The sequence below is a fragment of the Colobus angolensis genome, unplaced genomic scaffold (assembly GCF_000951035.1).
Source record: "Colobus angolensis palliatus isolate OR3802 unplaced genomic scaffold, Cang.pa_1.0 Scaffold101, whole genome shotgun sequence".
NCBI lineage: Eukaryota > Metazoa > Chordata > Mammalia > Primates > Cercopithecidae > Colobus > Colobus angolensis.
This window is the reverse complement of record NW_012111031.1, coordinates 3,885,201-3,909,652: the sequence shown is the minus strand read 5'-3', so window position 1 is coordinate 3,909,652 and position 24,452 is coordinate 3,885,201. Positions and strand designations below refer to the sequence as shown.

At 33.8% G+C, this 24,452-nt stretch overlaps 1 protein-coding gene across 1 annotated transcript in view; it reads left to right on the top strand.

Annotated features, from left to right (window-relative positions):
- RB1 (retinoblastoma 1) overlaps positions 1-24,452 on the top strand; it is a 182,234-nt gene that overhangs the window by 48,374 nt on the left and 109,408 nt on the right. Inside the window, exons 2-7 of the mRNA XM_011939655.1 lie at positions 939-1,054; positions 3,440-3,559; positions 6,301-6,339; positions 7,422-7,489; positions 18,701-18,811; positions 21,786-21,928. Coding sequence (XP_011795045.1) covers positions 1,011-1,054; positions 3,440-3,559; positions 6,301-6,339; positions 7,422-7,489; positions 18,701-18,811; positions 21,786-21,928 — 525 coding nt within the window. The 5' untranslated portion in view covers positions 939-1,010. The remainder of the gene's footprint in view (positions 1-938; positions 1,055-3,439; positions 3,560-6,300; positions 6,340-7,421; positions 7,490-18,700; positions 18,812-21,785; positions 21,929-24,452) is intronic.

The following is a 24,452-nucleotide window of genomic DNA, read 5'->3' as shown; positions in this document are numbered from 1 at the left end:
GTAGAGACAGGGTTTCACCATGGTCTCGATTTCCTGACCTTGTGATCCGCCCACCTCGGCCTCCCAAAGTGCTGGGATTACAGGCGTGAGCCACCGCGCCTGGCCATATTATTATTTTGATTTTACTAAGAAGGCAGTTAAGGAACTGAAACATGAAATACAAGGTTAAAAAATACTTGAATAAATAAATTGATAAAAGGAATGAATGAATAGAGCAAGGAAAGAATAAGTGAATAAGAATGTGGGCTTGTTGGCTGGGCGTGGTGGCTCACGCCTGTAATCCCAGCACTTTGGGAGGCCGAGGTGGGTGGATCACGAGGTCAGGAGATCGAGACCATCCTGGCTAACACGGTGAAACCCCATCTCTACCAAAAATGCAAAAAATTAGCCGGGCGTGGTGGTGGACGCCTGTGGTCCCAGCTACTCAGGAGGCTGAGGCAGGAGAATGGTGTGAATCCGGGAGGCGGAGCTTGCAGTGAGCCGAGATCGTGCCACCGCACTCCAGCCTGGGCTACTGAGCGAGACTCTGTCTCAAACAAACAAACAAACGAACAAAAAGAATGTGGGCTTGTTTTTTTCAAACAAATTATATATTATGGACTCTAAATCTCTTAATTTGGCTTCGATGACATTGGATTATTGAAAAATGAAACTATTTTGAGGAGTTGACTGAGTCCTAAAGTTTCCACAGTAACTTATTTAATTTTTTGATCTTTCTAGTACTTTTTTGCCTTATAATATAAAATTCGAATGTCTGTTATTAGTGTGAAATGAAATCCTTTCAAATATATGCCATCAGAAGGATGTGTTACAAATATACAATATTACATTTATTTTGTATGCTGAATAAGAAAAAATTAGTTATAATACAGTTTTAATGCAGTATCCAGTGTGTGAATTATTTAATGAAATATTTGATCTTTATTTTTTGTTCCCAGGGAGGTTATATTCAAAAGAAAAAGGAACTGTGGGGAATCTGTATCTTTATTGCAGCAGTTGACCTAGATGAGATGCCATTCACTTTTACTGAGCTACAGAAAAACATAGAAATCAGGTAAAGTTTCTTGTATAAATATAAGCCTCTGCCATAAAAGGAAACTAATTCTGGACTTTCCTTTTAATAGACTTTAGTGAATTACTGAGAAATGCTAAAATTAAGTAAAACGTGAAGAACTTGGGCCAAATAGTGAACTGCCGTTCTCTCATGGAGCTGTTATGAAAGTGTATTTATGCTGTATTTCTTTAAGATGTAGCAGTTTGTGTCCTAGAAAAATTTTCATTGTGTCTCTCACTATTCATGTGTAAGCTTTCTTAATTGTGGCTGTTAATAAAGTGAACAGAAAAGCAAGGATTTGTAAATAGGCTTGTTTTACATTAAAACCTTTATATAAGTAGTTTGAGTTTATCTTAAAGGAATTTAGGTAAGATTTATTAAAGCCTAAGATTGTTTTAACATAGAGGATATTATAATTAAATGCATTTTCTCAGATTATATATTGATTTGAACATGCCACAATACTTGAGCCAGTAATTACTTAATAGGTGTTTGTTGTTGAGTTTATAAGCCTCATAAGAAGAGTTTATTAATGTGTTTTCAATAATGTATGAACTTTATCTTCAGAAAGTATCCAGGGCTTCCAGTCATTTTCTTTGCAACATATTTACAAAAATGCAACAGTATATATTTTTACCAAATAGGTAATTATGTTTCTCCTTGAACAAAGACATCTAGAATTAAACATAATTGATATTTTATTTAAATGAGATAGATTGAATTATTGCATTTTTGAAATACTTTTTTTGCTATAAATAAAATGTGGAAACAAAGGCCTTGTATATTCATAAATATACAAAATAATAGAAATAACATAAATAGTTCATAGAGTCAATACCTGTAACACCACAGGCACGCACTGCTTCTCTCCCTTCCTTCTTTTCTTCCCTTAAGTTTCCCCTAGAAAAAAGGCTTTGTTGTAACAATTCAGTTTTCATGGTAATCTCAGGACAGGTATTCCCATATACCTCAAAAAAACTGGAACTGAGAGTAGTTCTTTAATAAATGCTATTCTGAGGCTGATTTCTTTTTCTCTGGATATATCTGCACATTTGTTCCTTTCTCTTTTCTCTTCTAATCAACATTCTGATCTTCTATTCTTTGTCATTTCTACTCTTTCTTTATTTGCTTTTTCACATAGCTTGTCCTGGCTTCCCCATTCTTTTCTGTATCATGGGAACTTTAATAACCTTTTGGTTCCCCTGCTGCTTAGCTGAAGCTTTTATTTCCCCAGTTCTTCAGATAAGTGTCTGATTGGTCCAGCCCAATTTTTTGAGTGAGGGCTATAACTCATTGGTTGCTGGACAGCCTATGGATGGGTCAGGTGACTATCTTTTGGTTCAGTTAGCTGCTTTGGTATAATTCCTTATACAAACTTCATGATTAGAAATTAGCATGTGAGATGTAGTTGATGATTGCTATCTTTAATATCCTGTTGGAAAATGTATATATTGATATTTCAAATAGGTTAATTTTTATGGAAAACAGTAACAAAGGATGATTTAAAGTTATTATTTAAACTGCTTAAATTTTTTAAATCAACTTTGCTTTTCCAAAAACAATTCAATTCAAAAATCATTGGTCGGGCAAATAAAGTATGCATTTTGGTGTGCATCTCTGACAGGAGGGTGCCACAGGGCCCAGAGCAGGATGTTAGAGTCAAAGTTGGGTGAGGAGGGCATCCTTTATGTGGGGGCAACCTGATGTGGCTGCTTGGTGTGCACTGTCAGAGACTAAGCAGGGTGTGCAGGCAGCCGGTGCAGGGAGTCAGAGCACAAGTGAGGTGAGGAGGGCAGCCTGCTGTGGGGAGTCGGAGCCCTACCATGGTGAGGAAGTGTCTATGCTAAGGGGTGGGGTAAGTCCAAAACTAGGAGTTGTTTCTGAGAAGAACAGAAAAGTGTCCACATGGGGGAGGGGGTGGCTTTGGAGATGGAAGATGGTTACTTACAGGGGGATTGATTAAATGAGTAAGTAAACTGAGGATGAATGGGTTCCAGGTTTCCCACTGTCAAAGAAGAGTGACAAATATAGAAAGGGAAACACTAAAATGAAGCATATGGTTTTATATTGGAATTGAATAAATGGATGTGAACTCATGTTTTTTAAAACATATAGACAGATACAGAATAAATATACGCATATCTCTTCATGACCCTTCGTTTTCTTATATTCTCAATGATAAATAGATATAAGCGTAGGTATATAGATAATAGAGGTGTAAGTTGGAGGCTAATTGTTTTTGCAAAAAGTAATTCCTTCCAAAGGATATAGTAGTGATTTGATGTAGAGCTAATAATCTTTTGAATTGAAATATCTATGATTTGAAAACAAAATAACAAATTTTTAAGGTTACTAATTTACTTTTTTCTATTCTTTCCTTTGTAGTGTCCATAAATTCTTTAACTTACTAAAGGAAATTGATACCAGTACCAAAGTTGATAATGCTATGTCAAGACTATTGAAGAAGTATGATGTATTGTTTGCACTCTTCAGCAAATTGGAAAGGTAAAGTAAACATTTTATTAGGGTTATACTCTGATTTTTTATGTCATTGTTCATAATTAGATTCTGGGAATTATTTAACACATTTAGTAAAGTTAGTATTACTTCTTAAACTTGTCCCTTTTCATGTGAGCTTATTAATTCTTAGCTTTCGTATTTATCCAGTAATATGCATTCTGAATGCTTCCTGCAAAATTAACCATTTTATTATCCTTTCATGTCTTCCATTTGTTTTCAAAAACGTTAAGCTTATCTCCCATCGTAGCCTTCTCTGCCAGAAAACTTCTAGTTCTGAATAGAATGGTGACATAAATTTAAACTTCTTCCTAATAGTGTTATTTAGTTTGGAATGAGAAAACACTGGCAATGGAAGGTGTATGTGACCTATACTATGAAGTAACGATTTGTACTCCCAATGGTGAATTAGAAGACTTTTTCCATTACAGTTCAAGTAGGAGCATAATGAATATGCTTAGGTTAAGTTTTTTCTATACTTTTCATCAAAACTGTAGTCTCCTACCCCAAATGTTTCAGCCCTTAATTTGGCATATGTCTGTTATCATGTTTGTTTTGAGGCTCATTCCATTTGCGGTTAAGAGAATATGAAAGTTACTCTGTTAGCTAAATAAGCAATTTGTAATAGCATGGTAAAGGGGGAAGGGTAAAAGAAGCATGTCCCTATTCTGGAGAGAATGAGGATGGAGATAGAGGTAGAAAGAAGCATCTCCTTAGGAGGATGCCTCTATTTTTCTCCTCCTTTTTCTTTTTTAATCACTAAAACTTCACAACTGTGGTGGAGGATGAGAAAAAATAGAGAACAAACTCAAAGGCCTAGGGCTTTTGAAGGAATGTCTTTTCTTGCCCCTGGTTTTAATTGTAATATGGTAGCATTGGCCATCTTTTTTTCTTTTGGTCTTTTCTTGACGAGAATAGAAGCTTTCTGCACAGGAAAAAGGGGAATTTTTAATTATTAATGGAGATAAATTATCTAAATAATTTGCATAACAAACATGAACTAATTATAGACTACTTTGAAAACACAGAAAGACATAAATAAAATATGAATCGACCAAAATGTCAACGGTGGAGAGAATCACTTTTCGTGTTTTAGAATGTTTCTTTCCTTTGGGTATTTTTTCACACTGAGTAGAGTATTATGTGTGTGTGTGTGTGTGTGTGTGTGTGTGTGTTTTGCTTTTAAAATTTACCTAATTGTGACTTTCTACATTTTTTTCTATTCTTTAAACTTGTTTATGACCTTTTAATTCATATCTGGTAGCTTATTTTAATATAATCCTAAATACAACGTTGCTTTAGAGATTTTTTTTGGTCACAATATTATTTAGACCCCTGAAAAACTGGAAACAACTGTGTATTCACAACTGAAGTTAAACAATAAATATTAAACATATCTAAACATAAAATGTTATAAATATAAAATAAAATGTGATAAAGAATAATGGCAATATTGGAAAGTGCTTCTAATGTTAAACAAACGAAGCAGGATATACTCTGATTATAACTGTGTGTAAAGAAGGAACCTAGACCACTAATGCATAGAATGAAATGACTGGAGAGAAGTTTACCAAAATGTTAACCCAAGTTTTATATGAGTAACTTACATTTGTAAGGAGGATGTATTACCTCTCTAGTAAACAAAGCAAGCAAAAACTTTTTAAGCCAACTTTAATGAGTATTCTATACGTATAAGTACTCCAAGATCTATAATCATCAGGGTTTTTTTTTTTTTTCTAGATATAGAATTTGGGGACTCATTGGTAGAAGTGATTTGGGGTACAGTTCTGATTTTTTTTTCCTGCTATAGTAATTTTGACTGGATGCTTCCAAGTTGTTTGCTCTGCTGTCTGGGATAAGGAATCTGCTTGGATATTTGTTTCTATTGTAAGAAGCAGAAATTACATAGTGGACAAAGCATTACACTGTATATGTTTAAGGGTGAAGGGTAACTGTAGTGGTGATTTTGGTCAGAGAAAAAACCATAGAAGGCAATGTCGGAATAGGGTTTACAAGAAAAACAGAAATTCACCAAGCAAAATGAGTGGGAACTGGGAGCAAGCATCTTAGAGATTAGCATGTGTACAAAGCCAAAGCAGTGATATCAGGATGTACTTTGATATTGCTAATGACTGAAAGGTAGGAAGGGATCAGATTGGTAGTAATCTTGGACTTTGCCCTGCAGGCAGTGGAAACTCCTTGAATGATTTTAAACTAGGGAGTAACAGTCGGATTTGGCCTTAAAAGACCACTCAGGACTTTGTAAAAGGGACTTAAAATTTTTATTGACAAATCATATGAGATAATTTAGAGTAAACTTTACTAATCTTAGGTGGATCAGCAGGGTTTTTTCTATCTTATTTATACCTTTTTTTCTTGAAGAATAATTGAGAGGATTAACTGTGATACCAAAGCCTGTTTATTTCAGAGTAGGCTATATGAATGTATATGACTAGCAGTTAAATAGGTTTTTATGACCTGATCTAGGATTCTAACCAACTACAATGTTACAAATGAACATAGGGAGTTCAGTCACTGTAATTAAATATTACAGTGATGTGAGATGTCATAAATTGGGAAAATCTACTTGAACTTTGTTTTGTAATGCTGTACATTTTTTGTTTTTAAAATGTATAGTTCTTAAAAGAAGATGAATAAAGCATGAGAAAACTACTATGACTTCTAAACTATGAAAAAATGTTAAAAAGTCATAATGTTTTTCTTTTCAGGACATGTGAACTTATATATTTGACACAACCCAGCAGTTCGTAAGTAGTTCAGAGAACATTATTTTTCACTTAAAAGAAAAAGATTTTTCTGGAATAATCTCAAACATCTTGATAGTTAGGGTTAGTTTGATCGATTATAGCAGGCTACTTCATAAATTAAGCCCATAGATTTAAGTCCTGTGTAGATTATTTATCTTCTCACAAAGAAAATAATATAAAATACATGCCTTGTACTACAAGGAAGAATTAATAAGGTGGAATAGATTAAGGGCAACATATCACCAACTCTGAGAAAAATGCAAATTCATTGACTAAATCTTTATTGAGGGTCTATTACAGGCACTTTATTAACTAAGAATCAGCATAATTTCTGTGTAAGAATAAATGTAAAAATCTGTATTAAAATTTCCAAATGATTATTTTAAATGTATAATGCGTGCTCTAACAGTATGCCAATATAGAGCTCCAGAGTTTTTTCTTGGAAATGGAATGGGTAGTACATGAGATTTTCTGCCCCATTGGAGTAGTATTGAAGATTATTAATATAAAGGGAAATTGTATATTTACTGATTAATTAATATCAGTCTATTAATTCCAACAAGTGAGTGTCTATGGAAAGATTATCGAGGCAAAGTGTTAAATTGATAAACTAAAGTCATCCAAACCTTAATTTTTCTGCTCAGTGTTGATAATTAATCAGAAAAAAAGAGCAAAAAATATTAAGGTAATTTGAAACAAAGTAAAATTTTATAGCATACTATGTCTTTTATATATTTTTATATTAGAATTGAAATATTCATTATTTCTTTTACAAAATTTTTCTCTCAAAATATATACTTTTTTTCTTAATTTTTTTTTGCAGCTTCTCATGGTCAAGAATGTATACTGTTCTGTAGGCTAAATATCATATCTTAGAATTATAAGATATAGAAACATTAAATGAATAGAGATAAATTCAGGTGTACATTATGCATTTAAAATGGACTGCATTGTATTATGCATTTAACTAAGGTCACTTTTTTTAAATGCACAACAAGAAACAACGAAAAAGTATATCTGGAAAACTTTCTTTCAGTGATACATTTTTCCTTTTTTTTTTCTGCTTTCTATTTGTTTAATAGGATATCTACTGAAATAAATTCTGCATTGGTGCTAAAAGTTTCTTGGATCACATTTTTATTAGCTAAAGGTAAGTTCATTGTATTTATTAAATGCTAATATTTCAGATGTAATGATTAAATTGGCATTCCTTTGGACTGAATTCCCCAATTTTTATTGAGTAATGTACTCCTCTCTCATTCTCTGCATGGCTTATTAACTGTTAGCAAGTTCTTTTAATTCTGGTACTAGAAACAACCTTGGAAATGCTTTATTTCATTTATGTTTCTAATATTCCATATTTCCTTCCTTTTTTTTAAATAATGATGTTACTGTTTTCATAAAAATGATATTTGCTCATGAAAAATAATTCAAATAAAATAATTTTGGTCAGGAAAGCACAAAGAAAAATTACCTAAAATCCACTCAGGAATACTTGGCATTAAATTTACATAATTGGGATGCAGTTAAGGTATAGAGTTTTTATTATTTTTGTTTGTTTATGCAAACAGTGTTAACTTGTTATCAGTTAAAATAATGGGTTATAAGATAGTAGTTGCAAGCCTCATAGTAACCTCAAACCAAAAAACATACAATGTAGACATGAAAAATAAAAAGCAAGAAACTAAAGCATATCACCAGATAAAATTAACTTCACTAAAGGAAGACAGAAAGGAAAGAAAGAAGGAAGAGAAGACCACAAAACAACCAGAAAACAAATAACAAAATGGCATGAGTAAGTCCTTACTTATCAACAATAACGTTGAGCGTAAATGGACTAAAGTCTCCAATTAAGAAAAACAAGACCCATTTGATCTGTATCCTACAAGAAACACACTTTGCCTGTAAAGACACATGCCAACTGAAAATAAAGGGATGGAAAAATAGATTCCATGCCCACAGAAACCAAAATAAGAGCAGGGGTCACTATTCTTGTATCAGACAAAGTAGATTTCAAGAACAAAACTGTAAGGACAAAGAAGGTCATTATATAATGATAAAGGAGTCAATTCAGCAAGAGGATATAACAGTGTTAAATATTTATGCAACTAATACTGGAGCACCCAGATACATAAAGCAAATATTATTAGAGCTGAAGAGACACATAGGCCCCAATACAATAGAAATAGTTGGAGACTTCAACACCCTACTTTCAGCATTGGACAGATCTTCCAGACAGAAAAGCAACAAAGAAACATCAGACTTAATCTGCATTATATAAACCATATGAATCTAATAGATATTTATAGAACATTTCATCCAAGAATATACATTCTTCTCCTCTGCATATTGCTCATTCTCAAGGATAGACTATGTGTTAGGCTTAAAACATTAAAAAAGCATGAAATAATATCAAGCATATTCTCTGATCACAATAGAATAAAACTAGAAATTAATACCAAGGTATTTTGGAAACTGTACAGATACATGGAAATTAAATAACATGCTCCTGAATGACCATGGGTCAATGAAGAAATTAAGAGGGAAATTAAAAGAATTTTTGAAACAAATAATAATGGAAACTTATAACCAAAACCTATGGGATACAGTAAAAGCAGTACAAAGAGGGAAGTTTATAGCTGTAAGTGCCTGCATCACAAAGAGGAAAACTTGTTTTTTAAAAAAATTTTTTATTTCAGTTTTGGGGGTACGTGTGATGGTTTGTTACATAGGTAAACTTGTGTCACAGGGGTCTGTTGTACCGCTTATTTCTTCACCCAGGAATTAAGCCCAGTATCCAATAGTTATCTTTTCTGTTCCTCTCCCTCCTCCCACCTTCCACCTTCAAGTAGACCCCAGTGTCTATTGTTTCCTTCTTTGTGTTCTTAAGTTTTCATCATTTAGCTCCCACTTATAAGTGAGGTCATGCAGTATTTAGTTTTTTGTTCCTGCATTAGTTTGCTAAGGATAATAGCCTCCAACTCCATCCATGTTCCTGTGAAAGACAGGATCTCATTCTTTTTTATGGGCTGCATAGTATTCCATGGTGTTTATGTACCACATTTTCTTTATCCAGTCTGTCATTGATGAGCATTTAGGTTGATTCCATGTCTTTGTTATTGTGGGTAGTGCTGGAGTGAACATTTACGTGCTTGTGTCTTTATGGTAGAATGATTTATATTCCTTTGGGTATGTACCCAGTAATGGGATTGCTGGATCCAAGGGTAGTTCTGCTTTTAGCTCTTTGTGGAATCATCAGACTGCTTTCTACAATGTGTGAACTAATTTACACTCCCACCAACAGTGTATAAGTGTTCTCTTTTCTTTGCAACCTCACCACTATCTGTTATTTTTTGACTTTTTAGTAATAGCCATTCTAACGGGTGTGAGATGGTATCTCATTGTGGTTTTGATTTGCATTTCTTTAATGATCAGTGATACGGAGCTTTTTTCATATGCTTATTGTCTGCATCTACATCTTCTTTTGAAAAGTGTCTGTTCATGTGCCTTGCCCACTTTTTAATGGGGTTGGTTTTTTTTCTCTTGTAAATTTGTCTAAGTTCCTTATAGATGCTGAATATTAGACCTTTGTCAGATGCATAGTTTGCACAATTTTCCTCCCATTCTGTAGATTGTTTACTCTGTTGATTGTTTCTTTTGCTGTGCAGAAGCCCTTGAGTTTAATTTGATCCCACTTGTCAATTTTTGCTTTTGTTATGATTGCTTTTGGTGTCTTTATCATGAAGTCTTTGCCCATTCCTATGTCCAGGATCTATCTTTTTTGTTTTTTTTTTTGAGACAGAGTCTCACTCTGTCACCCAGGCTGGAGTGCAGTGGGAAAATCTCGGCTCACTGCAACCTCTGCCTCCAGGGTTTAAGTGATTATCTTGCCTCAGCCTCCTGAGTAACTGGGACTACAGGTATGCACCACCATGCCCGGCTAATTTTTGTATTTTTACTAGGGTTGGGGTTTTACTGTGTTGGCCAGGCTGGTCTTGAACTCCTGACCTCAGGTGATCCATGCACCTCAGCCTCCCAAAGTGCTGGGATTACAGGCATGAGGCACCACACGTGGCCATCTTTAATCCACCTTGAGTTGATTTTTGTACATGGTGTAAGGAATGTCCAGCTTCAATCTTCTGCATGTGAGTTGTTGAAATGAGAGTCTTTCCCCCATTGCTTGTTTTTGTCAGCTTTGTCAAATAGATCAGCTGGTCCTAGGTGTGCAGCCTTTATTTCTGGGTGCTCTATTCTGTTCCATTGGTCTACACTATTCTGAAAAAAATGTGCCTGTTTTTGTACCAGTAGCATGCTGTTTTGGTTACTGTAGCCTTGTAGTATAGTTTGAAGTTGGATAATGTGATGCCTCCAGCTTTATTCTTTTTGCTTAGGATTGCTTTGGCTGTTCAGGCTCTTTTTTGGTTCCATTTGAATTTTAAAATAGTTTTTTCTGTTTCTATGAAGAATGTCATTGGTAGTTTGATAGGAATAGCATTGAATCTGTAAATTTTTGGGGGCAGTGTGGCCATTTTAATGATATTGATTCTTCCTATCCGTGAGAATGGGATGTTTTTCCATGTGTTTGTGTCATCTCTGATTTCTTTGAGCAGTGTTTTGAAATTCTTGTTGTAGAGAGCTTTCACCTCCCTGATTAGTTGTATTCCTATGTATTCTTTTTGTGGCCATTTTTAATGGGATTGCCTTTCTGATTTGGCTCTCAGCTTTGCTCTTGTTGGTGTATAGAAATACTAGTGATTTTTATACGTTGATTTTGTATCCTGAAACTTTACTGAAGTTGTTGATCAGGTGAAGGAGCTTTTGGGCTCTAAGTCTATAGGGTTTTCTAGATATAGAATCATGTCATCTGCCACAGAGATAGTTTGACTCCCTCTCTTCCTATTTGGATGCTCTTTATTTCTTTCTCTAATCTGAGTGCTCTGTTTAGGACTTCCAATACTTTGTTGAATAGGAGTGGTGAAAAAGGGCATACTTGTCTTGTGCCAGTTTTCAAAGGGAATGCTTCAAGCTTCTGCCCATTCAGTATGATGTTGGCTGTGGGTTAGTTATAGGTGAAAAAAGAGGAAAAACTCAAACAATCTAACATTGCATCTTAAAGAAGTATAAAAATAAGAGCAAATCAAACCCCAAATTAGTAGAAGAAAAGAAAGATCAGAGCAGAAATAAATGAAATTGCAATGAAAAAAAATTGCAAAAGATCAATGAAACAAAGTGTTTTTATTTAAAAGTTAAACAAAATTGACAAGCCTTTAGCTAGATTAACTAAGGGAAAAAGAGAGAAGATACAAATAAAATCAGAAATGAAAAAGGAGATATTACAACTGATACTGCAGAAACTAAAATTATAGAAGCCATTAGTGGCTTCTATAAGCAACTATATGCCAATAAACTGGAAAATATAGAAGAAATGGGCAAATTTCTAGACATGTACAACTTACCAAGATTCAACCAAGAAGAAATCCAAAACCTGAACAGACCAATAACAAGTAATGAGATTGAAGCCATAAAAAAGTCTCCTAGTAAAGAAAAGCCCGGGACCTGATGGCTTCACTGCTGAATTGTACCAAACATTTAAAGAAGAACTAATATCAATCCTACTTACAGTATTCTGAAAAATAGAGTAGGAAGAAATCCTTCCAAACTCATTCTACAAGGCCTGTATTACCCTGGTAATACCCTGTATTACTAAAACCAGATAAAGACACACTACAGAAAGAAAACTACACGCCAGTATTTCTGAGGAATATTGATACAGAAATCTTCAACAAAACACTAGCAAACTGAATTCAGTAATACATTAAGTAGATCATTCATTATGTCCAAGTGGGATTTATCCCTGCAATGCAAGGATGATTCAACATACACAAATCAATGTGGAATGTCATATCAACAGAATGAAGGACAAAAATTATATGATCATTTCAATTGATGCTGAAAAAGCATTTGATAAAATTCAGCATCCCTTCATGATCAAAACCCGAAAAAAACTGAGGATAGAAGGAACATACCTTAACATAATAAAAGCCATATATAACAGACCCACAGCTAGTATTATACTTAATGGGGAAAAACTGAAAGCCTTTCCTCTAAGATCTAGAACATGACTAGGATGTCCACTGTCACCACTGTTATTCAGCATAGTACTGGAAGTCCAAGATAGAGTAGTCAGACAAAAGATATAAAGGGAATCCAGATTGGAAAGGAAGAAGTCAAGTTATCCTTGTTTGCAGATGATGCAATCTTATATTTGGAAGAACCTAAAGACTCCACAAGAAAACTATTATAACTAATAAACAAGTTCAGTAAAGTTGAAGGATAGAAAATCAACATATGAAAATCAGTAGTGTTTCTGTATGCCAACAGTGAATAATGTGAAAAAGAAATTTAAAAAGCAATCCTATTTACAATAGCTACACATAAAATAAAATGCCTAGGAATTAACCACAGAAGTCAAAGATCTCTATAATAAAAACCATAGAATACTGATGAAAGAAATTGAAGAGCACACCAAAAAAATGGAAAAATATTTTATGTTGTTCATGGATTGGAAGAATTAATATTGTTAAAATGTCCATACTACCCAAAGCAATCTATAGATTCAATGCAATTCCTATCAAAATACCAATGACATTCTTCACAGAAACAGAAAAAAATAGTCCTAAAATTTATATGGAACTACAAAAGACCCAGAATAGCGAAAGCTATCCTAAGCAAAAAGATGACATTGCTTGACTTCAAATTATACTACAGAGCTATAGTAACCAAAACAGCATGGTACTGGCATAAAAGCAGACACATAGACCAATGGAGCAGAATAGAGAGCCCAGAAACAAATCCACACACCTACAGTGAACTCATTTTTGACAGTGACCAAGAACATATTCTGGGGAAAAGACAGTCTCTTCAATAAATAGTGCTGGGAAAACTGGATATCCATATGCAGAAGAATGAAACTAGACCCCTATCTGTCACCATATACAAAAATCAAATCAAAATGATTAAGGACTTAAATCTAAGACCTCAAACTATGAAACTACTATAATAAAACATTGGGGAAAGTCTCCAGGACATTGGTCTGGGCAAAAATTTCTTGAGCGATACCTCACAAACAGGCAACCAAAGCAAAAATGGACAAATGAGATCACATCAAGTTAAAAAGCTTCCGCATAGCAAAGGATACAATGAATGAAGTGAAGAGACAACCCACATTCTGTGGGAAAAAATATTTGCAAACTACCCCTCTAACAAGCAATTAATAACCAGAATATATAAGGAACTCAAACAACTCTATGGGAAAAAATCTAATAATCTCACCAAAAAATTGGCAAAAGATTTGAATACACATTTCTCAAAAGAAGACATACAAATGACGAACAGGTACACGAAAAGGTGCTCAACGTCAGTGATCATCAGAGAAATGCAGATCAAAACTACAATGAGATACCTATCTCACTGCAGTTAAAATGGCTGATATTCAAAAGACAGGCAATAACAAACGCTGGCTAGGATGTGGAGAAAAGAGAACCCCTGTATACTGTTGGTGGGAATGTAAATTAGTACAACTACTATGGAGAACAGTTTGGAGTTTCTCAAAAAAATTAAAAATTGAGCTGCCATATTATCCAACAATCCCACTGCCAGGTATATAGCCAACAAAAGGAAGTCAGTATATCAAAGAGATATCTGCACTCCTATGTTTGTTGCAGCACTGTTTACGATAGCTAAGATTTGGAAGCAACTTAAGTGTCCATCAACAGATGAATTGATAAAGAAAATACGGTACATATACACAGTGGAGTACTATTCAGCCATAAAAAAGAAAGAGGTCTAGTCATTTGCGACAACATGGATGGACCTGGAGATCATTATGTTAAATGAAATAAGCCAGGTACAGAAAGACAAACACATATTCTCATTTATTTGTGAGATCTAAAACTCAAATCTGAACTCATGGACCTAGGGAGTAGAAGGATGGTTACCAGAAGCTGGGAATGGTGGGGGAGGTTTGGGGGAGGTGAGGATGGTTAATGCGTCCAAAAACATAGAAAAAATGAATAAGACCTGTTTGATAGCACAACAGGGTGACTTTAGTCAATAATACCTTAATTGTACATTTTAAAATAACTTAAAGAGTGTAATTGGATTGTTTGTAACTCAAAGGATAAATGCTTGAGGAGAGGGATATCCCATTCTCCATAATGTGATTATTTCACATTGCATGCCTGTATGAAAACATCTCACATATCCCCTAAATATACGTACTATGTACCTACAGAAATTAAAATTTAAAAAATTATGTAATTGTCATTCCAGATATATCTTCATATATACATTTTGATTAAAAAGATGGGTAGTTGAGTGCATTCACGAATATAATTTTCTAAAACTAGGTTCATATTATAGTGCTACCTTCAAAATATAAAAATTAATTTCACTGAAACTTTACAGTGAGAAGAAAATAAAGAGAAATGGAAGGAATTGCTTAAATTTAGATAAGTATTTTGCCACTTTAAGTGATATTATTTCAAAAAATATTTCTCTAAGATTATGAAAAAATGTGAAAAAATTAAGAGGTTACAGTCTGTGTTTTTATTTAAAGCAATATACATTAATCTGCTTTGAAGAAGGTTACTATCCTCACTCTACCTGTTGCCTCTCCCTCTCCATTTTCAGATTAGTACGTTTTATTGTTATGACATTATCAAGTATTATAACATTTAAATTCTATTTTGTCATTATAATTATTGTACTTGGTTAGTCTCAGTTCTGTGTTTAAATGGATTCTAAGGTTATCGTAACTCCTATGTCATAGTTTTTCCATTCCTCAGTTCTTTACTTTTATTCGTCTCTTAGCTGGCTGTATTTAACCATCAAGAAGTTTTTAAAAATATGCTTTTTGGTTCCATGTCCTTTTTGTTTGATGTGTTTATGAGTCATGTCTATAGCTTTTATACTTGAAGGACAGCTTTGTCATGTATTCTATTCTTGTGTCATATTTTGTTTCCCTAAGGACAATATTTTCTGGCATTGAACATTGCTGTTAAGAAAACAGACTAGCTTAATTCCCCTCCTCATTTACTTCCTAAAGAATTTTTTTAAACTTTGAGGTTTAATACCTTAACCAGGATAATATTTCTTGATTATGTTATTCTGTAGTAGCTTATTTATTTATTTTTTTTGAGCACCATATCCTTTTTTAAACTGAAGGTTCTGCTGTTCATTTTAGAAAATCTTAACATACTCTATTTAAAAATATTCTATTCAGCTAGGTTGTTCTATACCATTGTATTTTGGGAACATTTTCTTATGTTGGATTGCTTTTGTTCTCCCTATTTATTGTCTTCTCTCATATTATTCTGAATTTTAAAATCTTTTTCTTAAGTATTTGCTGTTTTTATCTCAAGCATTTTTTTCCATTTTGAGCTTAACTATTTTTGTAATGGTGTTATTTGGTCCTCAGCTTTTTTCTTAGCTTGTCTAGTTCCTTGCTTTTATATAATTTGTTCATTAAGTTCCTTTTTATGATACATTTTTATTGAATTGGATTTATAATAGACTGAATTATTCAATAATATGTATTTGGATCACCAAACAAATATATTGAGAATAGCAAGTGGATTTTAACTCTCCCGGTAACCCAGATCAATTGCTAGTGGCTTTCTGGCCCATTGTGTTAAGAAGGACTCTAGATTAGCATCAGGTCTCTACAGGAAGGGGTACACTTAGTGATGGCTGCCACATAAAAGCTATGAGATGGTGATGGTGATGCTACCCTCTTATCTCAGAGGCACGTTTACATTTCATATAGTACATTACAGGTGACTAAAGGTCATGGTTGTGCATCAGAGAGGGTAAGATGATGATTAGGAGAAGCTTCAATATTACCATTTACTTATTGATTCAACAGTTATTTATTAGAATTTACAATGTCTCAAGCATGATACTAGGTGCTAGGATAAAGTGGTGGAAGATATACATAGTCCCTGCTCAGATAGAACTTATAGTCAAGTGAGGGAGATAGACATTAAATGAACAATCACAGAAATACTTAACTACATTTGTGATAAGGAATGTAAAGGGAAAGTGTATTCCCCCAATGGGTTCGTCCTGCTGGCTGCACAGACAAAATCAATCCACCAAGATTGTGGCATTGCAGTAGAGAGAGTTTAATTGACCACTAGACTGACCCATGTGGGAGAACTGGAGTTACCACTCAAATCAGCCTCAGCTCGTTAAGTTCTTAGTGCAGGAACTCAGGGCATTTTCTTCTTTTAGATTATCTTTCAGGTTGGGTTCTCTGTCTGATTTTTTTTCCCCTTCTTACGTTGTGATTCTTTTTTGATTTTTTATGTTTAATAATCACTGTGCTTTTCTCCCTCATATTGCTGGGACTGTATGTGTGTAACCCTGACTTGACGTTCTGTTTTCTCTGATTTAATGTGAGTGAATATCCCTTCACTCTGCACTTAATCTGTGACTTATGTTCCCCAAAGAGCTATGGTATGGGAGCAGGCATTTTTATTAATATCTACTTTTAGTCAGGAGGTAAGGGAGAAAGTAGATAATTCAACTGTAATCATACAAGCGGTTGTTGTTCTGAGTTTTTGTTAGAATGAACTTTATAACAAAACGCTTCTAGTGGCAGTTTTATCTTTTTTCTATAGCAGAATTGTTTTGGGATTCAAATTGTCCCCAGTTCAACACAGTATGCTAGAGTCTCTATGCTGTCAAAAAAAATAAGCTATAGTTGTTTACTTCCTCCATTTTACCCTTCTCTCAGCAGCAGTTTCTCCCTCCAAGTCAGAGAGCAAAAGATGAGGATACCCTTTTAGTTAGTCTCTCTCAGTCTCTCATTTGGTATTGGTACCAGCACTTTAATACCTAATAAAATGAAAGCAAAAGAATGTACTTGAGAGAGATTCTTTCATCTGACTTCATTTTACCGTTTTTACCTGGAAATCCATGATATCGTTCTTTACCACTATGGTATTTTAAAATAACTTATTTGTGAATATATTGCAACCTTATGTTTTGCACCATACCATTGTATCTAGAAAACCTATAAAAATGCAAGGTTATCTGTTTTCTCACAAAGTTTCTGCACTTCCAGTTTTTGTTGAGATTTTTACTGGTTTAGCAGTCAGATACTCAGAAGATAGAAAGTGAATCAAATTGAACTTCTCTTTTAAAAATAATGTATAACATGGAGCCATAAGCAAATTTGTAATAGTTATCTTATCATGTAAAATAAAATGTAAAATAAAACACTATGTAATAGTGTGTGTTTTATCATGATTTGTATATTTTATGTAGCTACACTATTTGTTTTCTTGGGTATCTGTTACATGCGTTTATTTTTCTCACAGCCATCTAGTTGTGTATATATTCTAATAACTTTAAAGATTTTATGGTGAACAATTATTTCATAGAGGACTTTAAATTTATATACTAATTTTGTTATCTCTTAATGGTTTTGATTATTGCAAGATTTTAGAGGGGTTGAAATTAAAAATATATAAGGTTTAGATATAAATAATTGGAATAAAATCATAATTTTATAAATAAAATAATTATTTTAAATTTTTAGATAGTGAGAATAAGTCGAATAATTGGAATTAGAATACATTCTAATAAACTTAGTAATTTTATGTAATAAATATAATACTTTATAAAATTGGAATTAAATATTTTAATTCTAATTATTATATTATAAATAAAATATTTATTATACAAACATAAAGAAAATATTTATAAAATTAGAATTATAAATTTTTAGATGGAGTCTCGCTCTGCTGCCCGGGCTGGAGTGCAGTGGCGCAATCTCAGCTCACTGCAAGCTCTGCCTCCCGGGTTCACGCCATTCTCCTGTGTCAGCCTCCGGAGTAGCTGGGACTACAGGTGCCCGCCACCACGCGTGGCTAATTTTTTGTATTTTTAGTAGAGACGGGGTTTCACTGTGTTAGCCAGAATGATCTCGATCTCCTGATCTCATGATCCACCCGCCTCGGCCTCCCAAAGTGCTGGGATTACAGGCGTGAGCCACCACACCTGGCCCAAATAAATTTTAAAAAGCAAAATTTATAATGATTTTAGACATACAGAATTATTATAGAAATACTTAAATGTAAAATTCTCATAGTAGACTTAACACTTGATTCATAACTCCATAACTTTGTATATTTTATATCTTTTAAAACAGATTTTTTTTTGCAAAAAAAAGAAAAAATCTTTACCATGCTCATAGTTGAAGGAATGAATTTATGGATACACTCTACCCTACAATTTTCTCTGATAGATCTGAATCTCTAACTTTCTTTAAAAATGTAAAATTTTTTTTTTTCAGGGGAAGTATTACAAATGGAAGATGATCTGGTGATTTCATTTCAGTTAATGCTATGTGTCCTTGACTATTTTATTAAACTCTCACCTCCTGTGTTGCTCAAAGAACCATATAGTAAGTATTTAATTTATGCCCCTTTTACTTTCTCATTCAGCAGTTGCTTATTGAATGTCTAGTGGGTACCAAACATGGTTCTGAGGCTGACAAGATGATAAAAAATAAATCAGACATGGACTTTGCCCTTAAGTAGTGTAAGTTATAGAAGGAAAGATAAGGCATGTAAACAAATGATTAGAGTATATGGTAGAAAGTGGTTTGGGTCAAAATACAACAAATGGAGGTTCAGGAGACAAAGTTTTTCCTGCTGTGGAAGACCAAAGAATACTGTATAAAGGAAGTAGTATTTGAAATTAACATGGAAGAGTGGTTAGGACTGGGGAAAGGCATTCTCAGTAAATATGTTGGGAGAGGGCATGCCCAGTGAAGAAAAGCAAGAAACAAGAAAAAGATATGAATGAAATTGTGTGGGAAAGAGCGGCCTATTATATGGGAACAGCTTAACTAAGTTTTTATTACTATTGGATGTTGTAATAACTATGTGTTTTTTTGTATATAAGCTATTAACTCATACTATTTCAGTGGGTGATGAGTGATGAGATGGGAAGTACATTTAAATAAAAATAACTTGCCAATATAATTAGATAGCATTAAAGAAGTATGAGTGGCTGGGCGCGGTGGCTCAAGCGTGTAATCCCAGCACTTTGGGAGGCCGAGACGGGTGGATCACGAGGTCAGGAGATCAAGACCATTCTGGCTAACACGGTAAAACCCCGTCTCTACTAAAAAATACAAAAAACTAGCTGGGCGAGGTGGCGGGCGTCTGTAGTCCCAGCTACTTGGGAGGCTGAGGCAGGAGAATGGCGTAAACCCAGGAGGAGGAGCTTGCAGTGAGCTGAGATCCGGCCAGTGCACTCCAGCCTGGGCGACAGAGGGAGACTCCGTCTCAAAAAAAAAAAAAAAAAAAAAGAATTATAAGTAAGGTATATTCCTTTTAACCTAGAATTGCTTCCTTTCATGGCCTCAAGAGTAGGATTTCGAAGTCACTTATATTATTATATACAGAAAACTGTAAACTTTCCTAAGGTCAGACTAACTCCTTGCTTCTGAAATGATGAAAGTATTAATGCTAAAAATAATAGATAACATGGACGTTTCAAAGTGTTGTTGAAATGTGTGGAAGGATGAAGCCTCATTAAACTTTGTGAACAGAATTTAGTGGAAAAATGAAGTCTGGAGCAGAATTTTGAAAATGTGTTGAACATGGTTTAGCAGAGAAGGCAGAAATCATCATTTAGCAGAAACCTCATGCAAAGAAAGAAAGAAAAACTTCTATACAGAAAACAAATATACTTCAAATTTTCTCCCAAATTTTATAAATTTCCTTTATATACTGTTTTCCCACTTTTTTTCAATGTTGTAACTTAATAAGTTGATGTTGCAAGTTACTTTAGGTTGACAATCTTTGTTCTTTTGGATAATTCAAATGTACATTTGAATTCTCTAGGTGCTCTGTTAAAGAGAAATCAGCATGAGGTATTATTGAACTGACTGAATATGGTAACTCTTAATTAACTTTTGTTGTAGAGAATTTCAAATGAATAAAAAAATATTCAGTAGTATAATAAGCCTCCATATACTTATCATGTAACTTCAACAGATAACTTACAGTTAATCTGTAGCCCCATCGCCTGCTCAGTTCCCCCAGCTGTGTTATTTTGAAGCACATCTTTGCATACCATTTCATCCTTATACATCTCAGTATGTATCTCTAAAAAATACTTTAAAAAAAATGTAATTAAAGTGCCGTTTGTTATCACCCCTAAAAATCAATAAATAGTGACTCCTTAATATTACTGAATATCTACAAAGTGCTCAGATTTTCTTGTAAAAATAATTAAATTTTTATTTTACAGGTTGACTGTATCAGAATCAAAATAAGATTTATACTTTGTGATTGGTTGACATGTTTTAAAAACTCTTTTAAAAGTGTCTCTTCCATCCTTTCTTTTTTTCTTGTAATCAGATTGTCTTAAGTTTTCCACAGTGGTTTTTGCTGATCATATTCTGTGGTATAGTTTAACATGTTCGTCTGTCCTCTCAATTTCTTGCAAGTTGTTGATTGGATCTAGAGGCGATACATACTTTTTATACTTAATCATCTTTAATTTTTTTTTTTTTTTTCTGAGACAGAGTCTTGCTCTGTCGCCCAGGTCTGGAGTGCAGTGGCGCGATCTCGGCTCACTGCAACCTCTGCCTCCTGGGTTCAAGCAATTCTCCTGCTTCAGCCTCCCAAGTAGCTGGGACTATGGGCATGCAACATCACGCCTGGCTAATTTTTGTATTTTTAGTAGAGATGGGGTTTCACCATGTTGGCCAGGCTGGTCTTGAATTCCTGACCTCGTGATCCACCTGCCTTGGCCTCCCAAAGTGCTGGGACTACAGGCGTGATCCACCACGCCTGGCCATCTGTAATATTTTTAATAGCTGAACCTGTATTTAGTTTGAATTGGGAATGCTCAAAATAATCCAGGAGATTTTTTAAAATCACAGTTTATTATCATATTATTATATTTACTGTAATATATTTATACCTATCCCTTAAAGACATCATAATTTACTAAAACTTAAAATACTGTTTTTATGCTATGTCTAGAAATTGAATTCAGAAATATTTGCTCATTATTTTTAAGAGTCTAAGACAGAAAACATTTTTTTCCTCTTGCAAACTAAGATGCACTTAGATTTAGTTTGAAAGTTGGCTATTTGCATGCCTTCTCTTTGTATTTGTTTATGAGATTGTAGTTTACCGTTCTTTTTGGGCTGCTTGGGAGCAGAGTAGAAGAGGGATGACAAAAACTAATATTAGTACATAATTCATAGTAGATATGGATGAAATTGTTATCCTTCCAATAAGTAAAAGTAGTAGAAAGTTACCAAGATTATTTTTGACCTAAGTTATAGTTAGAATACTTCATTATTTTATATGATGGATGTACAATTGTTCTTATCTAATTTACCACTTTTACAGAAACAGCTGTCATACCCATTAATGGTTCACCTCGAACACCCAGGCGAGGCCAGAACAGGAGTGCACGGATAGCAAAACAACTAGAAAATGATACAAGAATTATTGAAGTTCTCTGTAAAGAACATGAATGTAATATAGATGAGGTAATTTAACTTCATGATTTCTTTAAAACAGTTAAAGTAGATTTAGATGCAAATTCTCCCTAACAATATTTACATCTTTTGTGATGAGCATGTTTTTTGTAATTAGTACTAACTCTTTTGCAGTAGTAAAATATTTAGAAAAAATTAATTTGTTATATTTAGTTACTTTGATTTTAAAGAGAGTAGCTCCCTCACTCTGGAATCACTGAAAAGTATATAATCAAGACAATAGTTTTCAAATGTAGTTTTTTATTTTATTCCTCTGAGGTTACTGATACCCCTAATGTTTTAAAATATCCTACCAAGGCTGGGCGTGGTGGCTCACACCTGTAATCCCAGCAATTTGGGAGGCTGAAGTGGGAGGATTTCTTGAGGCCAGGAGGTCTAAACCAGCCTGAACAACATAGTGAGACTCCGTCTCTACAAAATACATATTTAAAAAAATGAGCTGGGCATGGTGGCATGTGCCTGTAGTGCCAGCTACTTGGGAGACTGAGGCAAAAGGACTGCTTGAGCCCAGAAGTTTGAGGTTACAGTGAGCCATGATTGCACAACTGCACTCCAGCCTGGGCGCCAGAGTGAGACTATGTCTCTAAAAACACACAAACCAACCAAAAAGCCCTGCTTAGAAAACTCTAGTGCTCTAGTGTTTTGGTTTAGTGATAAGTGATACCAACATTAAATTTCTGTTTGGCCTTCTATAATTACTCTCTTTCTAAATATTACAGCACATAATAACTGCTGGAGAATACATATGAATTACTTATCTTGCTCATAGAATGTGGCTCTTTGAAGGAATCTTACAAATAATGTATTAAATCTCCTTTTTATAATGAGTAAACAAGCTTCCAGGGACTGACAGCTTATTATTAACAGAGTCTCCATTAGACTTTGGGATATCTGGTACTACTGCTTCTTTCCTTTTTATCATACAGTTTTTTTCATAATTTGTTTTATTGTCCACAATTACTAACACCAGATAGCAGTAAAAAATGTTACATCTTTGAAATTTCCCTGTTAACTTTGGGAAGGAATGGGAGTGTGGTCCTAAAATCTAGTTTAAGAAGTATTAGAATGATTTATCAAGATATATCATAGTTTTTGCACTATGGCTTACTAATTTCAACAAATGTACAGTTAACTCTTGAACAACAGGTTTGAATTGCATGGGTCCACTTACAGATTTATTTAATTACATATATTAGAAAAATTTTTGGAGATTTTCAATAATTTGAAAAAACTTGTAGCAAACCATGTAGCCTAGAAATACTGAAAAAATTAAGAAAAAGGCATGTCGTGAATGCATAAAATATATGTAGATACTAGTCTATTTTATCACTTACTATACCATAAAATATATACAAATCTATTAAAAAAGTTAAAATTTATCAAAACTTATACAAGCACAGACTGTACATGGTGCCATTTGCAATCACAAGAAATGTAAACAAACATGAAGATGCAATATAAAGTCATAATTTCATAAAATTAACTAGTCCATATTGTAATAATTTTTTAGCCTGTTGCTATTGCGGTAAGCTCAAGTGTTGTATCCACTTAAAAAGCTGCCCCGTGACACTAATCATCTCCATGTGAGCAGTTCATCTTTCCAATAAATTGAATATTGCAATAAAAAGTGACTTCTTGAGCTTTTCACTATTTTTTATCATGTTTAGTGCAATACTATAAACTTTGAATAACACCATAGGACCCATGAGGAGTTGCACTAGTGATGCTGGAATTTTTCCCAAGAAGCAGAGAAAAATCATGATGTTAGAAGAAAAAATTGAATTGCTTGATATGTACTGTATATTGAGGTCTATAGCTTCAGTTGCCTGCTGTTTCAAGCACATGATTTTTGTTAACAGATGACATAAACTTACTGTAAATGTATTTTCTCTTCTTACAATTTTCCTAATATTTTCTTTTCTCTATTTTTATCATAAGATGATATATATATAGTATGTATATATAGTACATATACAAAACATATGTGAATCAAATCTTTATGTTATTGGTTGGCTTCCAGTCAACAGTAGGCTGTTAGTTAAATTTTGGGTACTCAAAAGTAATCGATAGACCTGTAGTCTCAGCTACTTGGGAGGCTGAGGTGGAAGGATGGCTTGAGCCCAAGCGTTCGAAGCTGTAATGCATGTGATAGCACCTGTGAATAGCCACTACACTCCTAGGCCTAGGCAATATAGCCTAGGCAATATAGAGAGACCCCTTCTCTAAGAAAATAATAAAAAATAAAAAAGTTATACACAGATATTTTTACTGCATGGAGGACTGACACCTCTAACTTACCCTGCATTGTTCAAGAGTCAACTTTGTATAGATATAGATATATCAACTTTATATATTCTAAAAAAGAAATTCTGGAAAAGAAAACATATGTAGAAATATTAATAGTACATATAAATATGTATACTTATATACATATAAATATATATGCTTTCTTTTTCTAGAATTACAAATTATCTTTACAAATAAGCTGACAAATGTAGTTGAAATACTTCTTTTT